General features: G+C 50.0%; 1 protein-coding gene across 2 annotated transcripts in view; it reads right to left on the bottom strand.

The window, feature by feature from the left end:
• Positions 1-20,123, bottom strand: part of LOC119973418 (guanine nucleotide-binding protein G(t) subunit alpha-2-like) — a 105,479-nt gene that overhangs the window by 43,180 nt on the left and 42,176 nt on the right. For both annotated transcript variants that reach the window (XM_038811501.1, XM_038811502.1), the window contains exon 6: positions 1,252-1,381. In XM_038811501.1, coding sequence (XP_038667429.1) covers positions 1,252-1,381 — 130 coding nt within the window. The remainder of the gene's footprint in view (positions 1-1,251; positions 1,382-20,123) is intronic.

Raw genomic sequence — 20,123 nt, 5'->3', positions numbered from 1 at the left:
CCACCCCCAGTGTGGGCAGGAATGTGGTGGGGTTGGCACATGCCCTATTTCACTTCTCCCCACCAAATACATGCCCGGTGGGAGCAGGGAAAATCCAGCCGCCACTTCTATAGTTGAGATCGTAATAAAAAAAACAGAAAAACTCCACAGGTCTGGCAACATCTGTGAGAGAAACAGTTAACTTTTCAAGGCAATATGACTCTTCTTCGGAACACCGATTAACTTTACTACTTTTCACTAACTTATACCAGTTTCTTTTGATGTAAATGTGCAATAAATATATGACAAACACTGATTGCTCTTCCTTTTACTCAGGTCCACCTATGGTGCTAAATTGATGTAATCAAAGTAAACTTGAGGCCGGGATTCTCCAATCTTACGGCCAAGTTCTGACGGCGGCATGAAAAGTGGCTGGCGTCAACGGGCCTCAACTGGCAGCTATCCACCCTTTCCGAGGGGGCTAGTACGGCTCCGGAGTGGTGTCCGCAGCTCCGGTGCCCGATAGCCGGCGCGAGTTCGCGCATGCGCACCACGGCCGGCACGGGTTTGCGCATGCGCGCCATGCCCGGCGCGCGTTCGCGCATGCGTGTGGGTTCCCGTCTCCGCGCCGGCTCCCAGGAATTATGCCGCAGCCCTACAGGAGCCCGGCGCGGAGGAACATAGGCCTCCATGGAACTAGCCCGCCCGCTGATCGGTAGGCCACCGTGGAGGCCCCCCACGGGGTCGGCCCCCGCCCTACCAGGACGGCCCCCACAGACAGAACGCCGAGGTCCCGCCGGGTGGGACCATATTTAACCCACGCCGGCAGGACTCGGCCGAACTCTGTGGGCACTCGGCCCGTCGAGGCCTGGAGAATCGGCAGGGGGGCCGCTTTCAATGGCCCTCGACCGGCGTGGCGGCGATCCCGTGGGCGCCCGAAAATCGGCGCCGGAGAATCGGCGAGCCAGCATCGGGGCGGCGGGGCTCCCTGCCGATTCTCTGACCCGGCGTGGGGTCGGAGAATCCCGGTCTGAGTCTTTTGTAGCTGGTATCACATGAACTGAAGGCAAATACAACACCTCTTGTATTAATTAAGAAAGGCTGAGCAGAACATCTGACCATCACGTCAGTACTCCTTTAAAGATTGTGCGCACATTACTTGACAAAGTACAAGCATCCTGTATACCCTTAGAAACAGGATGGTGTCCAAGGGAAGCAACCGAGATACAATGTTTGAACAATATTGAGATGCTCTGATGTTGTAACACTCACCACTTCCTCATCTTCAACTAACACCATGTCGTATGCACTCAAAGCAGCACAAAAAATAATACACGTAACTCCCTCGAAGCAGTGAATCCATTTCTTCCTCTCTGACCTTTGTCCTCCAACATCAATCATTCTGAGAAAAAATGAAGTAAAAATGGTGACCAATAGAAAGAAGATGATTGTTTGATGCAACAGCAATACTTTCACAGGTCACGTCATGGCCAGTTATCTGGTGTAAAAATGCTCATCACAGCTAAGGTTGGTTGGAAAATTCCAGACAACAAAATTAAATTCAAAATGTTTCAACTCATTGCTGGCTTATCGTATTGTCATATCCCGCACAGATCTATGGGGTGGGAATGGATTATTTACCCCGTGCTTCTCCCGGAGTATGAGCTTCCTCACTGAGGGACGGGGGGATCTCCATTCAGCTATGTATAAAAGATTAGTCAGTCAGACACTGACTTTGGAGAGGCCCGGTAGGGATCAATTGGGAGTTGTATATAATGTAACTGTAAATAAACTCAAGTTAATCATCCGTACTCACTGTGGACTCCCAGTGTCCTTACTAAAAGTGTGGTCTGGATTCTCTGATTGATGCAAACACCAATTCACTCAAGGACACGAGTAGAAGTAAATTGTGGCTTTAATCGACTTACAACTGAGCCTGCCTGTGACTAGCTGAACTGAAGGCAGGCTCACAAGACCGCAGCACTTTATACTTTCGGTTGTGGGTGGAGCCATGGGCGGAGCCAAGGGCGGAGCCCTGTACATGCTCCTCATCTCCCCCTGTGGGCAGAGCCCTGCAACGGCTCACAGATGGAGCCCACAGGGACACAGTGATAGACAGTGTGAATTTATATTATACATTCACCCCCTTTTTAAAAAATCAAGTCCGGCGGGGGTGACGGGTCTGTAAGTTGAGTCGGTCCCGTGCTCGAATCGTTCTCGGGGACCGGCTGAGCACCGGATTTGCAGTCGCTTCGGATGGCTGTGTGCTGATGTCCGGTGTGAACCCGAGGGTGGACTCCGGGCGTGGTTAATTCCGAGCTTCATTCCAGACCGGTGTGATGGGTGAAAGGGGGCGCAGGAAACCTGTAGGTGCAGGGGCGCAGGGCGTGGGGGGTTGGGTGGGGTGTGGTGTGAGGGGTACCTGGGCGGTAGTGGTAGTAGTAGTGGTAGATCCTGCAGGCGCCAGGTCCCGGAGGGATTCGTGTCCTGTCAGCCGTCGGGGTGCTCGATAAATGCGTAGTGGGGGTTTGAATGTAGTAGTAGGACCCTCTCTACCAGCGGGTTTGTTTTATGTGTCCGGATGTGCTTCTGAAGGAGGACAGGGCCCGGTGTCCTCAACCAGGATGGAAGCGAGGCCCCCGTGGTAGTGCCCCTAGAGAAAACAAACAATTGCTCGTGAGGAGTCTGATTAGTGGCCGTACACAGGAGGGACCTAATTGCATGGAGCGCGTCGGGGAGGACCCCCTGCCAGTGGGATGTCGGGAGATTCCTGGACCGTAGGGTCAGTAGGACGGTCTTCCAGACCGTCGTGTTCTCCCTCTCCACCTGCCCGTTCCTCCTGGGGTTATAGTTGGTAGTCCTGCTCGAGGCGATGCCCTTGTCGAGGAGGTACTGACGCAGCTCGTCGCTCATGAAGGACGAACCCCTGTCATTGTGGACATAGTTAGAGAAACCGAACAGGGTGAAGACACTGTGCAGGGCTCTGATGACTGTCTGGGAGGTCATATCGGGGCACGGGATGGCAAACGGGAAGCGAGAGAAATCATCTATGATGTTAAGGAAATAAACATTACGGTTGGTCGAGGGAAGGGGCCCTTTGAAATCGATACTCAGTCGTTCAAAGGGCCGGGAAGCCTTTATCAGGTGGGTCTTGTCTGGTCTATAGAAGTGTGGTTTACACTCTGTGCAGAGCGGGCAGTTCCTGGTGACAGCTTTAACCTCCTCAGTGGAGAAAGGCAGATTGTGGGCCTTGATGTAGTGGGCGAGCCGGGTGACCCCCGGGTGGCAGAGGTCATTATGATAGCCTGTAATCGGTCGCCTTGCGCGCTGGCGCATGTGCCGCGGGACAGGGCATCTGGGGACTCGTTGAGCTTCCCCTGACGGTATACAATATCATAATTATAGGTGGAGAGTTCGATCCTCCACCTCAAGATTTTGTCATTTTTAATCTTGCCCCGCTGCGAGTTATTGAACATAAAGGCAACCGATCTCTGGTCGGTGATGAGGGTAAACCTCCTACCTGCGAAGTAGTGCCTCCAGTACCGTACGGCTTCCACAATGGCTTGGGCTTCCTTTTCGACTGAGGAGTGTCGAAGTTCCGAAGCGGAGAGGGTTCAGGAAAAGAATGCTACTGGCCTACCTGCCTGGTTCAGAGTGGCAGCGAGAGCGACCTCTGAGGCATCGCTCTCCACCTGAAATGGGACGGATTCATCCACCGCCCGCATGGCGGCTTTGGCGATGTCCTCCTTAATGCAGTTGAAGGCCTGGCAGGCCTCGGCTGACAGTGGGAAGAGTGTAGTCTTAAATAGTCGGTGGGCTTTGTCCGCATACTGGGGGACCCACTGGGCGCAGTAGGAGAAAAATCCGAGGCACCTCTTGAGGGCCCTGGAACAGTGATGGAGAGGGAGTTGTAAGAGGGGCCGCATACGGTCAGGGGCGGGTCCTGGGACCCCATTTTCCACGACGTAGCCGAGGATGGCTAGTCTGGTTGTGCAGAAAACGCATTTCTCCTTATTGTATGTGAGGTTGAGGTTTTGGACGGTTTGGAGAAATCGGTGGAGGTTGGCGTCGTGGTCCTGCTGGTCATGGCCACAGATGGTGACGTTATCCAAGTACGAAAACGTGGCCCGCAGCCCGTACTGGTCCACTATTCGGTCCATTGCTCATTGGAACACCATTACCACATTCGTGACGCCAAAGGGGACCCGGAGGAAATGGAAGAGGCGGCCGTCTGCCTCGAACGCCGTGTAGTGGCGGTCCTCCGGGCGGATTGGGAGCTGGTGGTATGCAGACTTCAGATCCAGCGTGGAGAAGATGCGGTACTAGGCGATCTGGTTTACCATGTCTGTCATCCGGGGGAGGGGGTATGGATCGAGGTGCGTGAAACAGTTAATGGTCTGGCTGTAATCAACCACCATCCGGAACTTTTCCCCGGTCTTGACGACCACCACCTGAGCTCTCCGGGGGCTATTACTGGCCTCCATGACTCCCTCACGTAGGAGCCGCTGGACTTCGGCTCTAATAAATACCCTGTCCTGCAGGCTATACCTCCTGCTGCGAGTGGCCACGGGTTTGCAGTTAGCGGTGAGATTAGCGAAGAGTGGAGGGGGGTCGATTTTTAGTGTTGCTAAACTGCATATAGTGAGAGGGGGAAGGGGTCTGCCGAAGCTGAGTGTTAGGCTCCTGAGGTTACACTGAAAATCGAGTCCGAGTAGGAGAGGGGCTCAGAGGTCTGGGAGTACAAACAACGGGAAGTTGGAGTAGTTGGCCCCCTGTATGGTTAATGTCGCAACGGTGCGCCCTTGTATCTGGACAGAGTGTGACCCCGAGGCGAGGGAGATAGTTTGCTGTGTTGGAAATATCAGGAGCAAGCAGTGTCTTACCAGGTCTGGGTGAACGAAGCTCTCGGTGCTCCTGGAGTTGAAGAGGTACAGTGTCTTGTATCCGTTGACCTGAACGGACATCATTGAGCTTTTGAGGTGCTTTGGCCGCGACTGGTCCAAAGTGACTGCGCTGAGCTGTGGGTAGTCGGTGGCGTGGTCAGCGTTGCTGGAGTGGCCCCATAATGACTGTCCACGGAGGTCATAGTCATCGATTTGCATATCGGGTGATGGCCAAGATGGCGGTTGATCGCACGTGGCGGGCGGCGAGGAAGATGGCGTCCAAGATTGCTGCCCCCCTGGATCACACGTGGCGGGCGGCGAGGAAGATGGCGCCCAAGATGGCGGTCCCCATGAATCGCATATGGCCGGCTGTGTGGAGGAGGGTTGCCAAGATGGCAGCCCCCATAAGTCGCACATGTCGTGTGGAGGCGGAGGCGGCAGACACGTTGGCACATTGCGGGGTCTGCGGGTCTGTGAGTTGGAGGGGCGATTGTTCTGGGTAGCGTTCGAGTTGGAGTTTTTAGTTTTAGCCAGGCATACCTTCGCAAAGTGTCCTTTCCGCCTGCAGCTGCTGCAGGTCGCGTTGCGGGCTGGGCAGTGCTGCCGGGGGTGTTGGGGCTGGCCGCAAAAGTGGTACGATTGCCCTCTGTGGTGGGCGGGTGGCTGCGCGGCGCAGGCCTGGGGTAGACTCTGGTCGGGGTCCACGATGGGGTCGCGTGGTCGGCTGGGAACGAGTTTAAGCTTTGAAAAGTGACCTCTAACGAGGTCGCTTGTGTTACTGTGTCCTCCAGGTTCTGGGCCCCTTTTTCGAGGCGACGCTGGCACACATAATTGGAATGGACTCCTGCAACATATACATCTCGGACGGCGAGTTCCATGTGCTGGGAGGCTGTAACAGCCTGGAAGTTACACTCTCGTACTAGAGCTTTCAGGTTGTGCAGATAGTCTTCTAGCGACTCTGCAGGGCGCTGGCGGCGGGTTGTTAAAATATGGCGCGCGTAAACTTCATTTACGGGCCGCACGTACAGGCGGTCGAGTATTGCGAGGGCCTTGGTGTACGAGTCGGTACTATCAAGTTGAGAAGAAATACGATGGCTTACCCGTGCGTGTAGAAGACTGAGTTTCTGTTCTTCAGTAACAGCGGAGGGAGTCGACGCAGCCAGGTAGGCCTTGAAGCACCAAAGCCAATGCAGAAACATTTCCTTCGCTTCTGTGGCCTGTGGATCGAATTCCAGTCGATCAGGTTTGAGGGCTGATTCCATGGTAGCTTTTTTTTTAAGTCGATTAAATTGATGCGACCATCAATTCACTCAAGGACATGAGTAGAAGTAAACTGTGGCTTTAATCGACTGACAACTGAGCCTGCCTGCGACTAGCTGAACTGAAGGCAGGCTTGCAAGACCACAGCACCTTATACTTCTGGTTGTGGGTGGAGCCATGGGCGGAGCCATGGGCGAAGCCAAGGGCGGAGCCCTGTACATGCTCCTCATCTCCCCCTGTGGGCAGAGCCGCGCAAATGCTCACAGATGGAGCCCACAGGGACAGAGTGATATACAGTGTGAATTTATATTATACATTCACCACACTGATTTTGCGGCTAAGTGCTGATGCCGGCGTGGGAACGGTGGGAACTCCAAAATCGGCACCGATCCCTCACCGATCCTGGACCGGTGAGGGCCGTGCAGCCGCCCCAAGTAAAACTCCCGGCTCCCACGACAAAAATGGCTGGAGAATGTCCTGGTCCATGGCTGTGCATGTGCACGGCGGCGACCTGCATCAGTCGCACCTTACAACAAGGCACGGCCTTTTGCGGACCCGACCTGCCAAACACTGCCTCCTGGCCACCCCCCACCAGTCCCGCCAGCCCTCATGGAAAACTCTCCGGCCAGTAGCATTGCTCCGGGCCGACTGTGGCAGTGCTGGACCGAGTCCGTGGCTGCTACGCTGGGTTTCCGAGTGCTGAGACCAGACGTATCCCGCGCGGTCGGGAACTCAGCCCATCGGGGGCAGAGCATTGGGGGAGGGCCTTCAGGTGACGCACCAATGTCGTTCCAACGGCATTCGGCGCGCGATGCGACGATGCCATTTTAGAGGGGGCGGGGAATAGAAAACCTGCTTCAAACCGGCGCCGCCCCGATTTAGATGTTGGAAGGAATTCTCCGCCCGATTGCTATTACGATATTGGCCTCGGGCAATGGAGAATCCCGCCTTATATTTCCAATTGAAAATTATATTTTTTGGTGACATTGATAACAAAGCTGCTTTGCAGTTACATCTTGGAATCATCGCAGTAGAACTCAGGTTTCATCTTACTAGCAGATGTGAGGGAGGATAAAGGTGGACACTACATTTAACCAATAGGCTGATCGCGAGGCATCAGCACTCATGCATTGTAATAAGCCTGTTGTTTGGATAGGTATTGGATCCATAGGTCAAGTGCGAAATTCTCAGTAAAATCAGAGGGAACTGCAGCAAATATTGAGAATATTGTGCAGGTACGATATGTTAGGGAAAAAGACATTGCTTGAAAATAATAAGTGTCAGAATTATCTGGGTGGTAGAGGGAGGGATGGGCAGGTAGCATCGTGGGAGTGAGGGTGGCCCTCGGATGGACTTTGGCGGCAGCTCCAAGCAGTTACCCCCTTGGCCCACCGCGAGGTCCACGACATCAGGCTCACATTTAGGGAAACATGTAGTAATCCCCCTCCAGCCCTGGGGATCGGAGCATCACGGAGGGCCAGAGATTAGGGTGGCGGGCCCGCTGAATGGATGCAAATGGGTCATTAAGACACGTTTGCAATCATTGACATTGTCGTGCTGGTGCGCGGATGTGAAACCCGATGCTGCTGCCAGTGGGATATCGGGGCATTGCATTTAGATTGGCGCCTGTCGACGCCCTGCGCTGATCCCGATTTTTCGATTCTCCATCCCATCGGGAAATGCGCTTCAGGCATTCCGGGATGGAGAATTCACCCTCTAAGTGTTTCCGCCGGAACTGAATCGCATGCAATTCGCATTCCTGTTGGCGGTGTTGGTTGTTTTGAGATTCAGGACATGCAAATGGACCAGCACTCTGCCGGCGTGAATTGGAAGCAATTCCCATCCCCACGGACGGTGGGACGCCAGGGCCGGAATTCGCGCTAAAGAGCCTGACAAGCTGGAGTTGCTTATAAGCGCTCCACTCGCACACATTCACGCCAGCCACGCCGATGGCTCAGAGAAGATCTGCCTCCCCAGCTTTGAGAGTCTGAAGTGGATGCACTGCACGATGCGAATGAGGAGAGGAGGGACATCCTCTTCCCCAGGGCGGGCCACAGACTCAAGCCTGCCCTCCTGAACAGCATCTGATGGAGGTAGCAGAAGCAGGCAGTGCTACCAACCTCACCAGGAGGAGACAGCACATGACCCTGAGGGATGGGTTCCACTGGTGAAGCCTCTGCCTTGAGAGGGGCAGTGTGCCAGGGAAGGTGCCAAAGGCCATGATGCAGGTGTCCTTTGGTTGGGATGAATCCACTGCTTCATCTGCAGTGGAGCTGTGTTTCTGAGGAGTACCAACATCTGGTATTGATTGGTATTGATTGAGCATGGCCACACCCATCCCCTTGATGATACTGCTGGGGTCTGAGGGTTTCCAGAAGGTTGGCCTGGTTGGGTTCCCACATCACCAGAGGCTTTCTGAACATTTACAGGACACAGTGAGCAGTCAGCAGTGTGAGCAGCCAGGAGCCTGCAAGTACCAGCAGAGGGGTGTGTTTAAATCACAGGCTGCAGAAATGGCGGACTGAGCAAGGCCACCCCGATCCAGAGAGGGACACCCCCAGTCCACGGACGTGGCACCAAGTCATTCCCCGCTACTGCCCCCAGCCCAGGCAGCCACCCCACAGCGAGCCTGAAAAATATTGATAGTTCTTTAAAGTCTTTTTAGTCCCTCGCTCCCCCTCAGCTGGCATGGCGCTCAGTCCCCGCTTGTAAATACTTCCGCATGAGGGGTCGAACATCGCGGAGGGGATGGAGCATGCAGTGTCCAACCTGCTAATGAGTTTAAAATCCATGCAAATTCAGCTCGTGCATGAGCCCGCTGGCGCAGAACGCAAACTTCACTAACTCTGCCAGTGGGGGACCAGAGTATGGCGTCGGCAATGGTGTCGGGTGCAAATCATGATTTTTCCATTGTACAATCTCCGCCCGATTGTAATTCTCGCTGCCGGTGGCAGGATGCAGGAAATTCAGCCCCAGATCTTCAATGGCATTACAGCTGGAAACGTTTTATGCAGTAATTATTTTTTAAATTACAGTGACTTGTGGAAGGACAATGTGGCCATAGTCTGCATCTGCAATGTCCTACAAGGCTCAATGAATGAATGAATGTGATATTTTAATTTACATTGACTGTGAAGATAACAATGACAAAGGCACCAGGAGAATTCTGTGTTCCTCTCAGTGTACTGACATCAATTTCTAGTGTCCAGCTGAAACATTAAAAGAATCGGATAGAACCACAAGGCTAACATTACAATGAAAATATTGGCAGCTCCAATATTGCAGTTTTCTCTCAGTACTCATTCAGCCCAGATTAAGCACTGAATCACTGGCATGAGGACTCAAACACACAATATCCTGATCAAGAGATGAGGTGCAGAATGCTCAGAAAGGCCCCTCGAGGTTAGGAAAAGAGGCAGCGGGGCCTAAATATAGTGGAGGTGGACGGTGTGTCGGTCTCTCACCACTGTTCCCACACAGCCATTTTGCAGGAGATGGGTTCCCGACTGGCAGGGCTGCCCAACCCCGCAAGGCAGGCAACCAATAAGATTCGTTATGAGCTCATTGAGGACACTGACAACAGGTTGACTGGGGTTTTCCAGTCAGCCTCCAGTTTCACATCATGATGAGGAGCAGTTTGGATGTGGGTTAGCATTCCTTTCCTTCTTGAGCTGGCTGGAGTCCCCCTCCCCTTCTCCATGCAAATCCCTGGTCGATGACTGTCTCTCTCCGCCCACCCCCCCACCCCCCGGCAGTTTCTTGCTTTATGGTCAGCTTGCTTCTACGAGACTATAGAAGGTCACAGGGTAGAAGCACCTACTGAGATTTCACAGTATTTATAGCCAATCATAGAGTTGTTGAAACTAGTACTATAGAGTTTTTTGACAGTGGTGTAATACCAATAGATCAAAGGGATGTCACATGATGTTTGACTGCTTTTGTTGCTGCAGCAGTGATTTCTACCTTCATATTAATGTTAAGTTACCAGAGAAATACTGTAAAAAGCAAACCTCACATTGATATAGCACTTCCCATGATTTTAGACCATTCCAAAGTGTTCTCCAGCCAATTAAGTCCTTTTAAAGTGTAGTCGTTGTTGCAATGTAGGCAAAATGAAGTGTTCGGCGTGAGTGCCTTTGAAGGAAAAGCAGTAAAATGGGAAAATAAGATTACCGGTCCAAGCTGTTTTCCCCCTCCAGCTCTGAAATTCCCTCCTGAAATCTCTCTGCATCTCTATCACTTTGATCAAGCTTTTGCTCATTATCCCCATTATCTCCTTAGGTGGCTAAGTGTCAAATTTTAATTGATAATGTGCCTGTGAAGCACTTCAGGGTGTTTCTGCTATGTTAACGATGGTGCAGAAAGACAAATTTCTACTGCTGTTGTTGTACGGATGTTGCTGCTTCAGCTGCCCTTTTAACCCTGCTTGCACTTTGTCCTCTGAGATTTAGCCACCAGATGTAAATTGGTTGAATAAAAGAAATTTGGCCTGCCCCCCAAAAATATTGCTTCATTAACACCTTCTGAGCTCATGGGAACAGCAGGCATTCGAGCTCCACATGGTGACACCTCAGCTGGGATTTCCTTTCATTAGTTCCTTTGCCTATTACTTACACTGTCAGAGAATTTCTGAAGCAGCCAAGATCGCCAGTGATTGAATGTGAACAAATGAGGGAAATGTGTATTCCACTGTTGAAGATGAGAATGCTCCAGGTAGCAAACCAGACATTAATAACTTGTTGATTAGTGTGTTAATTATTAATATAGATATTAGTGAGATTTTTTTTACAATAGTGCAGGAAATCGTGTCTGCCAGGAATTGCTCTTTAGTGTTCTCAGGATTTGTGCATTTAAGCACAAATCGAACAATAGTACTACAGGCTGTTGGTGACTGGCTGCAGATTCCAGGTGCAGTCGTGCTTACTGCAGTGTAATTTAGATTCATCCTTTGCTCAGTAGTTTTCAGTGGTGAAGAACTGACCCATTGAAAAATGAACAGACACAACAGAGCCCAAAAACACAAAAAGAGAAGGGAGGTAAAGACTAAACGCAAAAGCCCCAGTTTAAATGACTGATAAGAGTTCTGTGGATGGGATCTGTCCAGCCTGTCACAGTGTGAACTGCAGGAGATTTTAATTCCTCAAACTCATCGGTCTCCCACTTGAAACCAGTGCATGTGGTGTAAATATCGAACTTCTCTATTTTTAAAATTCACGGGATTTGGATGCAGCTGACCATTCCTACTTGCCCTTGAGAAGGTGCTGCTCGGCTGCCTTCTTAAACAACTGCAGTCCATGTGGTGTAGGTACACTCACCATGCTGTTAGGGAGGGAGTTCCAGGAATTTGACCCAGCGACAGTGAAGGAATGGCGATATATTTCCACGTCAGGATGGTGAGTGACTTGGAGGGGAGCTTCCAGGTGGTGGTGTTCCCATGTGTCTCTTGTCATTCGAGATGGTAGTGGCCATGCGTTTAGAAGGTGCTGTCCAAGGAGCCTTGATGAGTTGCTACACTGCGTCTTGTAGATGGTACACATTGTTGCTACTGCACATCAGTGGTGGAGGGAGTGAATATTTGTGGACGGGGTGCCAATCAAGCGGGCTGGATAGTGTCAGGCCTCTCAAGTGTTGTTGGAGCTGCACTCATCCAGGTAAGTGGAGAGTATTCCATCGCACATGTGATTTGTGCGAAGCGGAGGAAGATGTGTACGAAGTAGAGAGGATAGTGGACATGAAGGTTTCCGAGGGTCAAGTCTTGTACAGAGTTCACTGGAAAGGCCATTCTTCTGAAGTTGACACTTGGGAACTTGAGGCTCACCTGGAAAACTGTACAGAGGTATTCCAAGTTTTCAAAAGAAAAGTGACAGAAAAACCACCTGTGAAAGACAGTCGGGAGCATGGTGATGACAACTGTTCTGCACGATAGTATAGTGGTTAGCACTATGGCTTCACAGCGCCAGGGTCCCAGGTTCGATTCCCAACTTGGGTTATTGTCTGTGCGGAGTTTCCGAGTGCTCCTCCCACAAATCCCGACAGACGTGCTGTTAGGTGAATTTGACATTCTGAATTCTCCCTCTGTGTACCCAAACAGGCACCGGAATGTGGCGACGAGGGGCTTTTCGCAGTAACGTCATTGCAGTGTTAATATAAGCCCACTTGTGACAATAAGTGTTATTATTGTTATTACTTTGTAGATAGATGATGGGCAGGCTTTAAGGTTTCAGGAGGTGTGTTACTCACTGCAGGATTCCTGGCTTCTGATCTACTCTTGTTGGCACAGTATCTATATGGCTATTCTAGTTCAGTTTCTGGTCAATAGTAACCCCCAGGATGTTAATGGTGATGGATTCAGTGATGGTAATGCCATTGAATGCCAAGGAGCATTGGTTAGATTCTCTCTTGTTGGAGATGGTCATTGCCTGGCACTTGTGTGGCACAAATGTTACTTGCCACTTATCAGCCCATGTCTGGATATTGTCCAAGTCTTGCTGCTTTCAGACATGGACTGCATCAGCACCTGAGTCACAAATGGTGCTGAACATTGTGGAATCATCCCCGAACATCCCCATTGCTGATTTTATGATGGAAGGAAGCTCACTGAGGAAGCAGCTGAAGATGGTTGGGCTGAGGACACTACCCTGTGGAACTCCTGCTGTGATGTCTCAGGACTGAGATGATTGACTCCTACTAGTGGAGAGATTTTCCCTGATTCCCATTGACCCCAGTTTTGCAAGGGCCCCTTGATACCATACTCTGTCATATGTTGTCTTGATGACAATGGCAGTCACTCTCACCTCAACTCACCTCTGGAGTTCAGCTCTTTTGCCCATTTTTGAATCATGGCTAAATTGAGGTCAGGAGTTGAGTGACCATCATCGAACCCAAACTGGCATAGTGAGCAGGTTGTTGATAGGAAAGTGTTCCTTGATAGCACTTTACTGGTGATTGAAAGTCGACTGATAGGGGTTGAATTTTTCCTGATTTTTGCATAGAACACACCCTGGCAATTTTCCACATTGCTGGGTAGATGCCAGTGTTGTAGCTGTACTGGAACATCTTGGCTAAGGGCACGGCACATTTTGGAGCACAAGTCTTCAGTACTATTGTTGAAATATTGTCAGGGCCCATAGCCTTTTCAGTACTCAGTGTCTTCAGTCATTTCTTGACATCATGTGGAGTGAATCGAATCGGCTGAAGACTGACATCTGTGATGTTAGAGGTGGATCGTCCATTTGGCACTTATGGCTGAAGATTGTTGCAAATGCCTCAGTTTTGTCTTTTGCATTGATGTGCTGATTGAGGATGGGGATATTTGTGGAGCCTCCTCCCCCTGTTAGTTGTATAATTATCCACTGCCATTCCCGACTGGGTGTGGCAGGACTGCAGAGATCTGATACGATGGTTGTAGGATCGCTGAGCTCTGGCTGTCACATGCTGCTTACGTTGTTTAGAACACATGTAGTCCTGTGGTGTAGCTTCATCAGACACACTGACACCATATTTTTAGGTATGTTCCTGGCATTTCTTTCTGCACCCTTCATTGCACCAGGGTTGATCCCTGGGCTTGGTGGTAATGGCAGAGTGGGGGCTATGCCGGATCATGAGGTTACAGATTGTGGTTGAGTACAATTCTGCTGCTGCTGATAGCCCACAGTCAAGGATGCCCAGTTTTGAGTTGCTCGATCTTCTCGAAATCAATCCCATTTAGTACAGTTTGGTACAGCCACACAACATGATGTAGGGTATCCTCAATGTACAGATAAGGTTTGATAAGGTTCCCCACAGTCGGCTATTGCAGAAAATACGGAGGCTGGGGATTGAGGGTGATTTAGAGATGTGGATCAGAAATTGGCTAGTTGAAAGAAGACAGAGAGTGGTAGTTGATGGGAAATGTTCAGAATGGAGTTCAGTTACGAGTGGCGTGCCACAAGGATCTGTTCTGGGGCCGTTGCTGTTTGTCATTTTTATAAATGACCTAGAGGAGGGCGCAGAAGGATGGGTGAGTAAATTTGCAGACGACACTAAAGTCGGTGGAGTTGCAGACAGTGCGGAAGGATGTTTCAGGTTACAGAGGGACATAGATAAGCTGCAGAGCTGGGCTGAGAGGTGGCAAATGGAGTTTAATGTGGAGAAGTGTGAGGTGATTCACTTTGGAAAGAATAACAGAAATGCGGAATATTTGGCTAATGGTACAAATTCTTGGTAGTGTGGATGAGCAGAGGGATCTCGGTGTCCTTGTACATAGATCCCTGAAAGTTGCCACCCAGGTTGATAGGGTTGTGAAGAAGGCCTATGGTGTGTTGGCCTTTATTGGTAGAGGGATTGAGTTCCGGAGCCATGAGGTCATGTTGCAGTTGTACAAAACTCTAGTACGGCCGCATTTGGAGTATTGCGTACAGTTCTGGTCGCCTCATTATAGGAAGGACGTGGAAGCTTTGGAACGGGTGCAGAGGAGATTTACCAGGATGTTGCCTGGTATGGAGGGAAAATCCTATGAGGAAAGGCTGATGGACTTGAGGTTGTTTTCGTTAGAGAGAAGAAGGTTAAGAGGTGACTTAATAGAGGCATACAAAATGATCAGAGGGTTAGATAGGGTGGACAGCGAGAGCCTTCTCCCGCGGATGGAGGTGGCTAGCACGAGGGGACATAGCCTTAAATTGAGGGGTAATAGATATAGGACAGAGGTCAGAGGTGGGTTTTTTACGCAAAGAGTGGTGAGGCCGTGGAATGCCCTACCTGCAACAGTAGTGAACACGCCAACATTGAGGGCATTAAAAAATTTATTGGATAAGCATATGGATGATAAGGGCATAGTGTAGGTTAGATGGCCTTTAGATTTTTTCCATGTCGGTGCAACATCGAGGGCCGAAGGGCCTGTACTGCGCTGTATCGTTTTATGTTCTAACTTCCACAAGGGCCGTGCGATGGTGACTCCTACCAATACTATCATGGACAGATGCAACTGAAGCAGGCAGATTGGTGACGATGAGGTCAAGTATATTTTGCCCCCTTCCTGGTTACCTCACCACCTGCCGTAGAGCCAAACTAGCAGCTATACCCTTTGGGACTTGGCCAGATCAGTCTGCAGTGGTTCTACCATGCCATTCTTCATGATAGACACTGAAGTCCCCCACCCAAAGTACGTTCTGCACCCTTGTCACCCTCAATGCTTCCTGCAAATGAAGTTCAAATTGGATGTGTACTGATTCATCAGCTGAGGGGGGTACAGTACATGGTAATCAGCAGGTGGTTTCTTGTCTATGTTTGACCTGGTGCCGTGAGACTTCATGGGATCTAGAGCTGATGTTGAGGACTCCTAGGGCAACTCCATCCTGACTGCATACTACTGTGCTGCCATCTCTACTGGGTCTGTTTTTCTCGTGGGGCAGGGCATATCCAGGTTGGGCAGCACGGTAGCACAAGTGGAAAGCACTGTGGCTTCACAGCACCAGGGTCCCAGGTTTGATTCCCCGCTGGGTCACTGTCTGTTCGGAGTCTGCACATTCTCTCCGTGTCTGCGTGGGTTTCCTCCAGGTGCTCCGGTTTCCTCCCACAGTCCAAAGATGTGCAGGTTAGGTGGATTGGCCATGGTAAATTGCCCTTAGTGACTAAAAAGTGGGCTAAACAGCTGGCTTGTAATGCAGAACAAGGCCAACAGCACGGGTTCAATTCCTGTACCGGCCTGCCCGAACCGGCTCTGGAATGTGGTGACTAGGGGCTTTTCACAGTAACTTCATTGAAGCCTACTTGTGACACTAAGCGATTATTATATTATAAAAAGGTAAAGAGGGGTTATTGGGTTACGGGGATAGGGTGGAAATGGAAATTAAGTGGGTCTGTTCAGACTTGATGGGCCAAATGGCCTCCTTCGGCACTGTATGTTCTATGTTCTATGAATGGTGATGGTAGAGGCTGGGAATATTAATTTGACTATGTCAGGCTGTTGCTTGACCAGTCTGTGAGACAACTCTCCCAGTATAGGCACAAGATCCCAGATATTATTAAGGAGGACTTTGCAGGGTCTCCAGGGCTGAGTTGCCGTTATTTTCAGTGCCTAGATCGATACCGAGCAGACCATCCAGTTTCATTCCATATCTCTATTAACATTGCAAAGAGGGATCCCAGGAAATGAATATCTATGAGCCCCCACCCCTGCCTGCCTCTGTAACATTCCTGTGAAGGGCCCAATGATGTTTTACTATGTTAAAGACATTATAGAAACACAAGTTGAATTTGGTAAAAAATGGTTGAGGTGTGTGATTGCGACAGGTTCTGCACAAGTTTGCCTGTAAATCTCTTTGAATGCTATCACTGAAAATTTGTTTTCTCAATCACTGTGCGAATTGCCCTATCTTAAGTCTAGAACTTATCAGCAGTGGAGCTGGCAGCGCACTCCCTTGAGATACCGATATTGATGACCAGCCACAAGTAGCAATTGCCATAGCAGACTTCCAACTTCAATCTGGGAATGAAGAGGACTGAGTCTGCTTGCTAGTTTGAAGGTCAAAAGAGCAACATTTCTGCCCAACTTGCTGCATGTTTACAAGACTTGGACTGGCTGGGTTGCCAACCCTCCACGATTGGCCCGGAGACTCCAGGAATTGAAGATCAGTCTCCAGGACACAGCAGTGTGCAACCCTGGAGAAAATTCATTGGGACTTTAAAAAAGGTACTTTTTTCAACAATATTCTTTTCACATTTCTCCTCACCAGACCTAAAAATATTGAAAATTAATGCGATGGGGGTGTGTGGAAAGGCTGTTTGGTTGACAGTCAAGCATCATCCAATTGGGTAATGGGTCTTTTTGCTTTCCAATTGGCCTAGAAAGGCATTGCATCACAAGGATGGAATGTGTTGGCCGACTAATAGCTGGAATGGTGTGGGGGACATCTCAGGCGGCATTCCCCCCTACCCGGCGGGACGGGGGGGTCCCGGCGTAGGGGAGTGGCGCCAACCACTCCGGCGTCGGGCCTCCCCAAAGGTGCGGAATTCTCCGCACCTTTGGGGGCTAGGCCCGCTCTGGAGCGGTTGGCACCATGCCGACATGCGCCAAAACCGGCACCAGCGGCCTTGACGTCACCACCGGCGCATGCGCGCTGGGGGATTCTCTTCCGCTTCCGCCATGGCGGAGGCCGTGGCGGCGGTGGAGGAGAAAGAGTGCCCCCACGGCACTGGCCCGCCCGGCGATCGGTGGTCCCCGATCGTGGGCCTGGCTACCGTGGGGGCACCCCCCGGGGTCCGATCGCCCTGCGCCCCCCCCCCCCAGGACCCCGGGGGCCCAGTCGCGCTGCCGATCCCGCCGCCACCAGAGGTGGTTCAAACCTCGGCAGCGGGAGAGGCCTCCCAGCGGCGGGACTTCGGCTCATCGCGGGCCGGAGAATCTCCACAGGGGCCTCGCCGATCGGCGTGGACGTCACGCCGATCGGCGGGGCGTGATTCCCGCCCCCGCCAATTCCCGGGTGGCAGAGAATCTCTGTCACGGCGGGGGCGCGATTTTCGGCGGCCCCAGGAGATTCTCCGACCCTGCTGGGTGTTGGAGAATTTCGCCCCTCACGTGAGCAAACCTCCAGGAATACATTTAATCACAGTTGGCAACCCTACTCTGCATTAGCACCATGCCAAGAAGCTTAATGACCTTCACTTTAGTTGCTTTCAGATGGTTCCGAAAGTGGGATTTCAGGGTAAAATACCAGATACTGCGGTGCTCCCATGAGCTGGCATGCCAAGCAACCACACAATATTGATCCAACCATAATTGAATTGGGCTGATGCAGCCAAAATGCCTGACACTCGCTTACCAATGCAAATCTTCTGTGGAGATCTTGAGCCTAATGTGGGCTCCCATCATTGTTAAAGGAAACTCTACAAGGACACACTGAAGGTTCACTTAGGAGTTTTGATATCGATATTCGGTTTTTGAAAGCAAGTGTATTTCAGAGACAGAGAGAAAATGCCAGGAGAGGAAATCCTGTGCCGGCAACTTGTTCAAAGTTCAATCATCTGCGATATCCTGTCCTATTTGTGACAGAAACTACCTGACGCAGATCACTCTTAGCAGTCACCTATACACCCACCAGAACCCTGCCAAACATCCCAGATAATTGGCACAGTCATCTTCACCTCTAAGGATGAACAAGAAGCAATTAGATAAAAGAAAGCCTTGGATTTATACAGCAGCTTTCACAGCCCCAGGATGTCTTAAAGTATTTTACAGCCAATTAGGTACTTTTGAAGTACACGCATCGTTGACATGTAGGAAACATGGCAGGCAATTGTAGTCAAGAAAAGTTTGACTGGGCTGAGAAATTCCACTGTTGTAGCAAAGAGTCTTCAGTGAGATTGTGACAAAAGTGTCAAAACAGGAAGGCTTACCAAATGTCAGTGTAGCTCGTCAAATACAAAGTGCTGGGACAAAGCTGATTATTTCTCACGTTGACTAGAATGTGTGATTTTTCCAGAGGTAAGGCTCAGGAAATAAAGAATTATAGACGGGTTTTACCAAATCCTCACACACTTGATGTTGCCCTGGAATTTCTGAGGCTTCTTAGATGGGGAGTTACACCTAAACCTGTGGTAGATGCAGTCCCTTTGCAGACATGTTGGGGGGCATGGCTTGAAAATGCGGCGTGCTGTTCAAAAGCCCATTGATTTCAGCGGGAGTGGAAAATCCCACTGGCAGGAGGGGCATTAAAATCCCGCCCCTTAGTTTAAAGTTACCTCCAAACTGATTGAATACGATCAGAGAGTAGTGGTGAACAGTTATTTTTCAGATCAGAGAGAAGTGTACAGTGATGTACCACCCCACCCCGCCCCCACACACACACCTTCCCCCATCCCCGGTGTTGTTATGACCACTGTTCTTTTATATATATCCTAGACTTGGGCATCATTTTAAAGTTTTGCAAATGAGACAAAACTTGGGAATGTAGTAATAGGGAGGAGGAACTTCAGGAGGTAAGTACAAATCGGTGAAATGGTCAGATACATGGCAGAGGAGATCTAACGCGGAGAACTGTGAAGCGTCTCATTTTGTTGGGGAGAATGAAAAAGAGCAACATAACTCAAATGGCACCATTTGAAATGGATGCAGGAACATGCCGAACCCAGGAATATTACTCAAGTCTTTGAATGTGGAAGGAGAAGTTGAGGAGGGGTCCTTAGCTTTCTAATGAAAGGACCAGAGACTGCAAAAACTAAACCTTTATAAATCACTGGTCAGCAACCAGCTGGATTTAGGCTAATTCTGGGCACCAGAATTTAGGAAGGCTGTCCAGGCCTCTGGAGGAGATGCAGAAAATATTTACTAGGATGGTACTCGGGCCGCGAGACTTCAGTTACGTGGAGAAACTAAAGAAGCTGTGATTGTTCTTCCGAGAACAGGGAAAATTAAGGGAAATTTGTTCGAGCTGTTCAAAATCTTGAAGGTTTTTAACAAAAGGGTTGATACCTGCAGACACTGATTTATGGTAATGGACAAAAAAGATTTATACGTGGAAAAAATATTTTATACCACAAGTTATGAGACTGCTTGACAGGGCTATTGGAAGCAGATTCAATAACAACCTCCATAGGGAACTGAATAGATACTTCACAATGACAAATCTCCAAGGCTATGCAGGCGAATAGTTTTTGTACCTTGTTTTTTTTCCCCTAAAAAAGCATTGGCATGTGAACTGTTTTTATTGTTTGTATTCTGCCTCACATATCAACTGCTTAATGGGGTGATGAAAACTATCAAAACTATGGTCGCAAATCAACTATTCAAATTACTCTCTGACGTTTGAGGAATAAGATTCAAAGATTAAATTAATAATAAATATTACATGTACTTTGCTTTGCATACTTAAAGCACACTGTCCTTGTCTAAAGAGTTGAACAGCACCATCTTGTGGGACTAGAATGCATTACCAATTTTTTGCAAGAACAGTGACACTAATTCCTCTCAGCTTTCAATCCCATTGGTTACACTAGAATCACACCCAACGCTAATACTCATCCCTC

This window comes from Scyliorhinus canicula, chromosome 11 (assembly GCF_902713615.1).
Source record: "Scyliorhinus canicula chromosome 11, sScyCan1.1, whole genome shotgun sequence".
Lineage (NCBI taxonomy): Eukaryota > Metazoa > Chordata > Chondrichthyes > Carcharhiniformes > Scyliorhinidae > Scyliorhinus > Scyliorhinus canicula.
The sequence above is the reverse complement of the archived record's forward strand: the minus strand, read 5'-3'. Positions and strand labels throughout refer to the sequence as shown.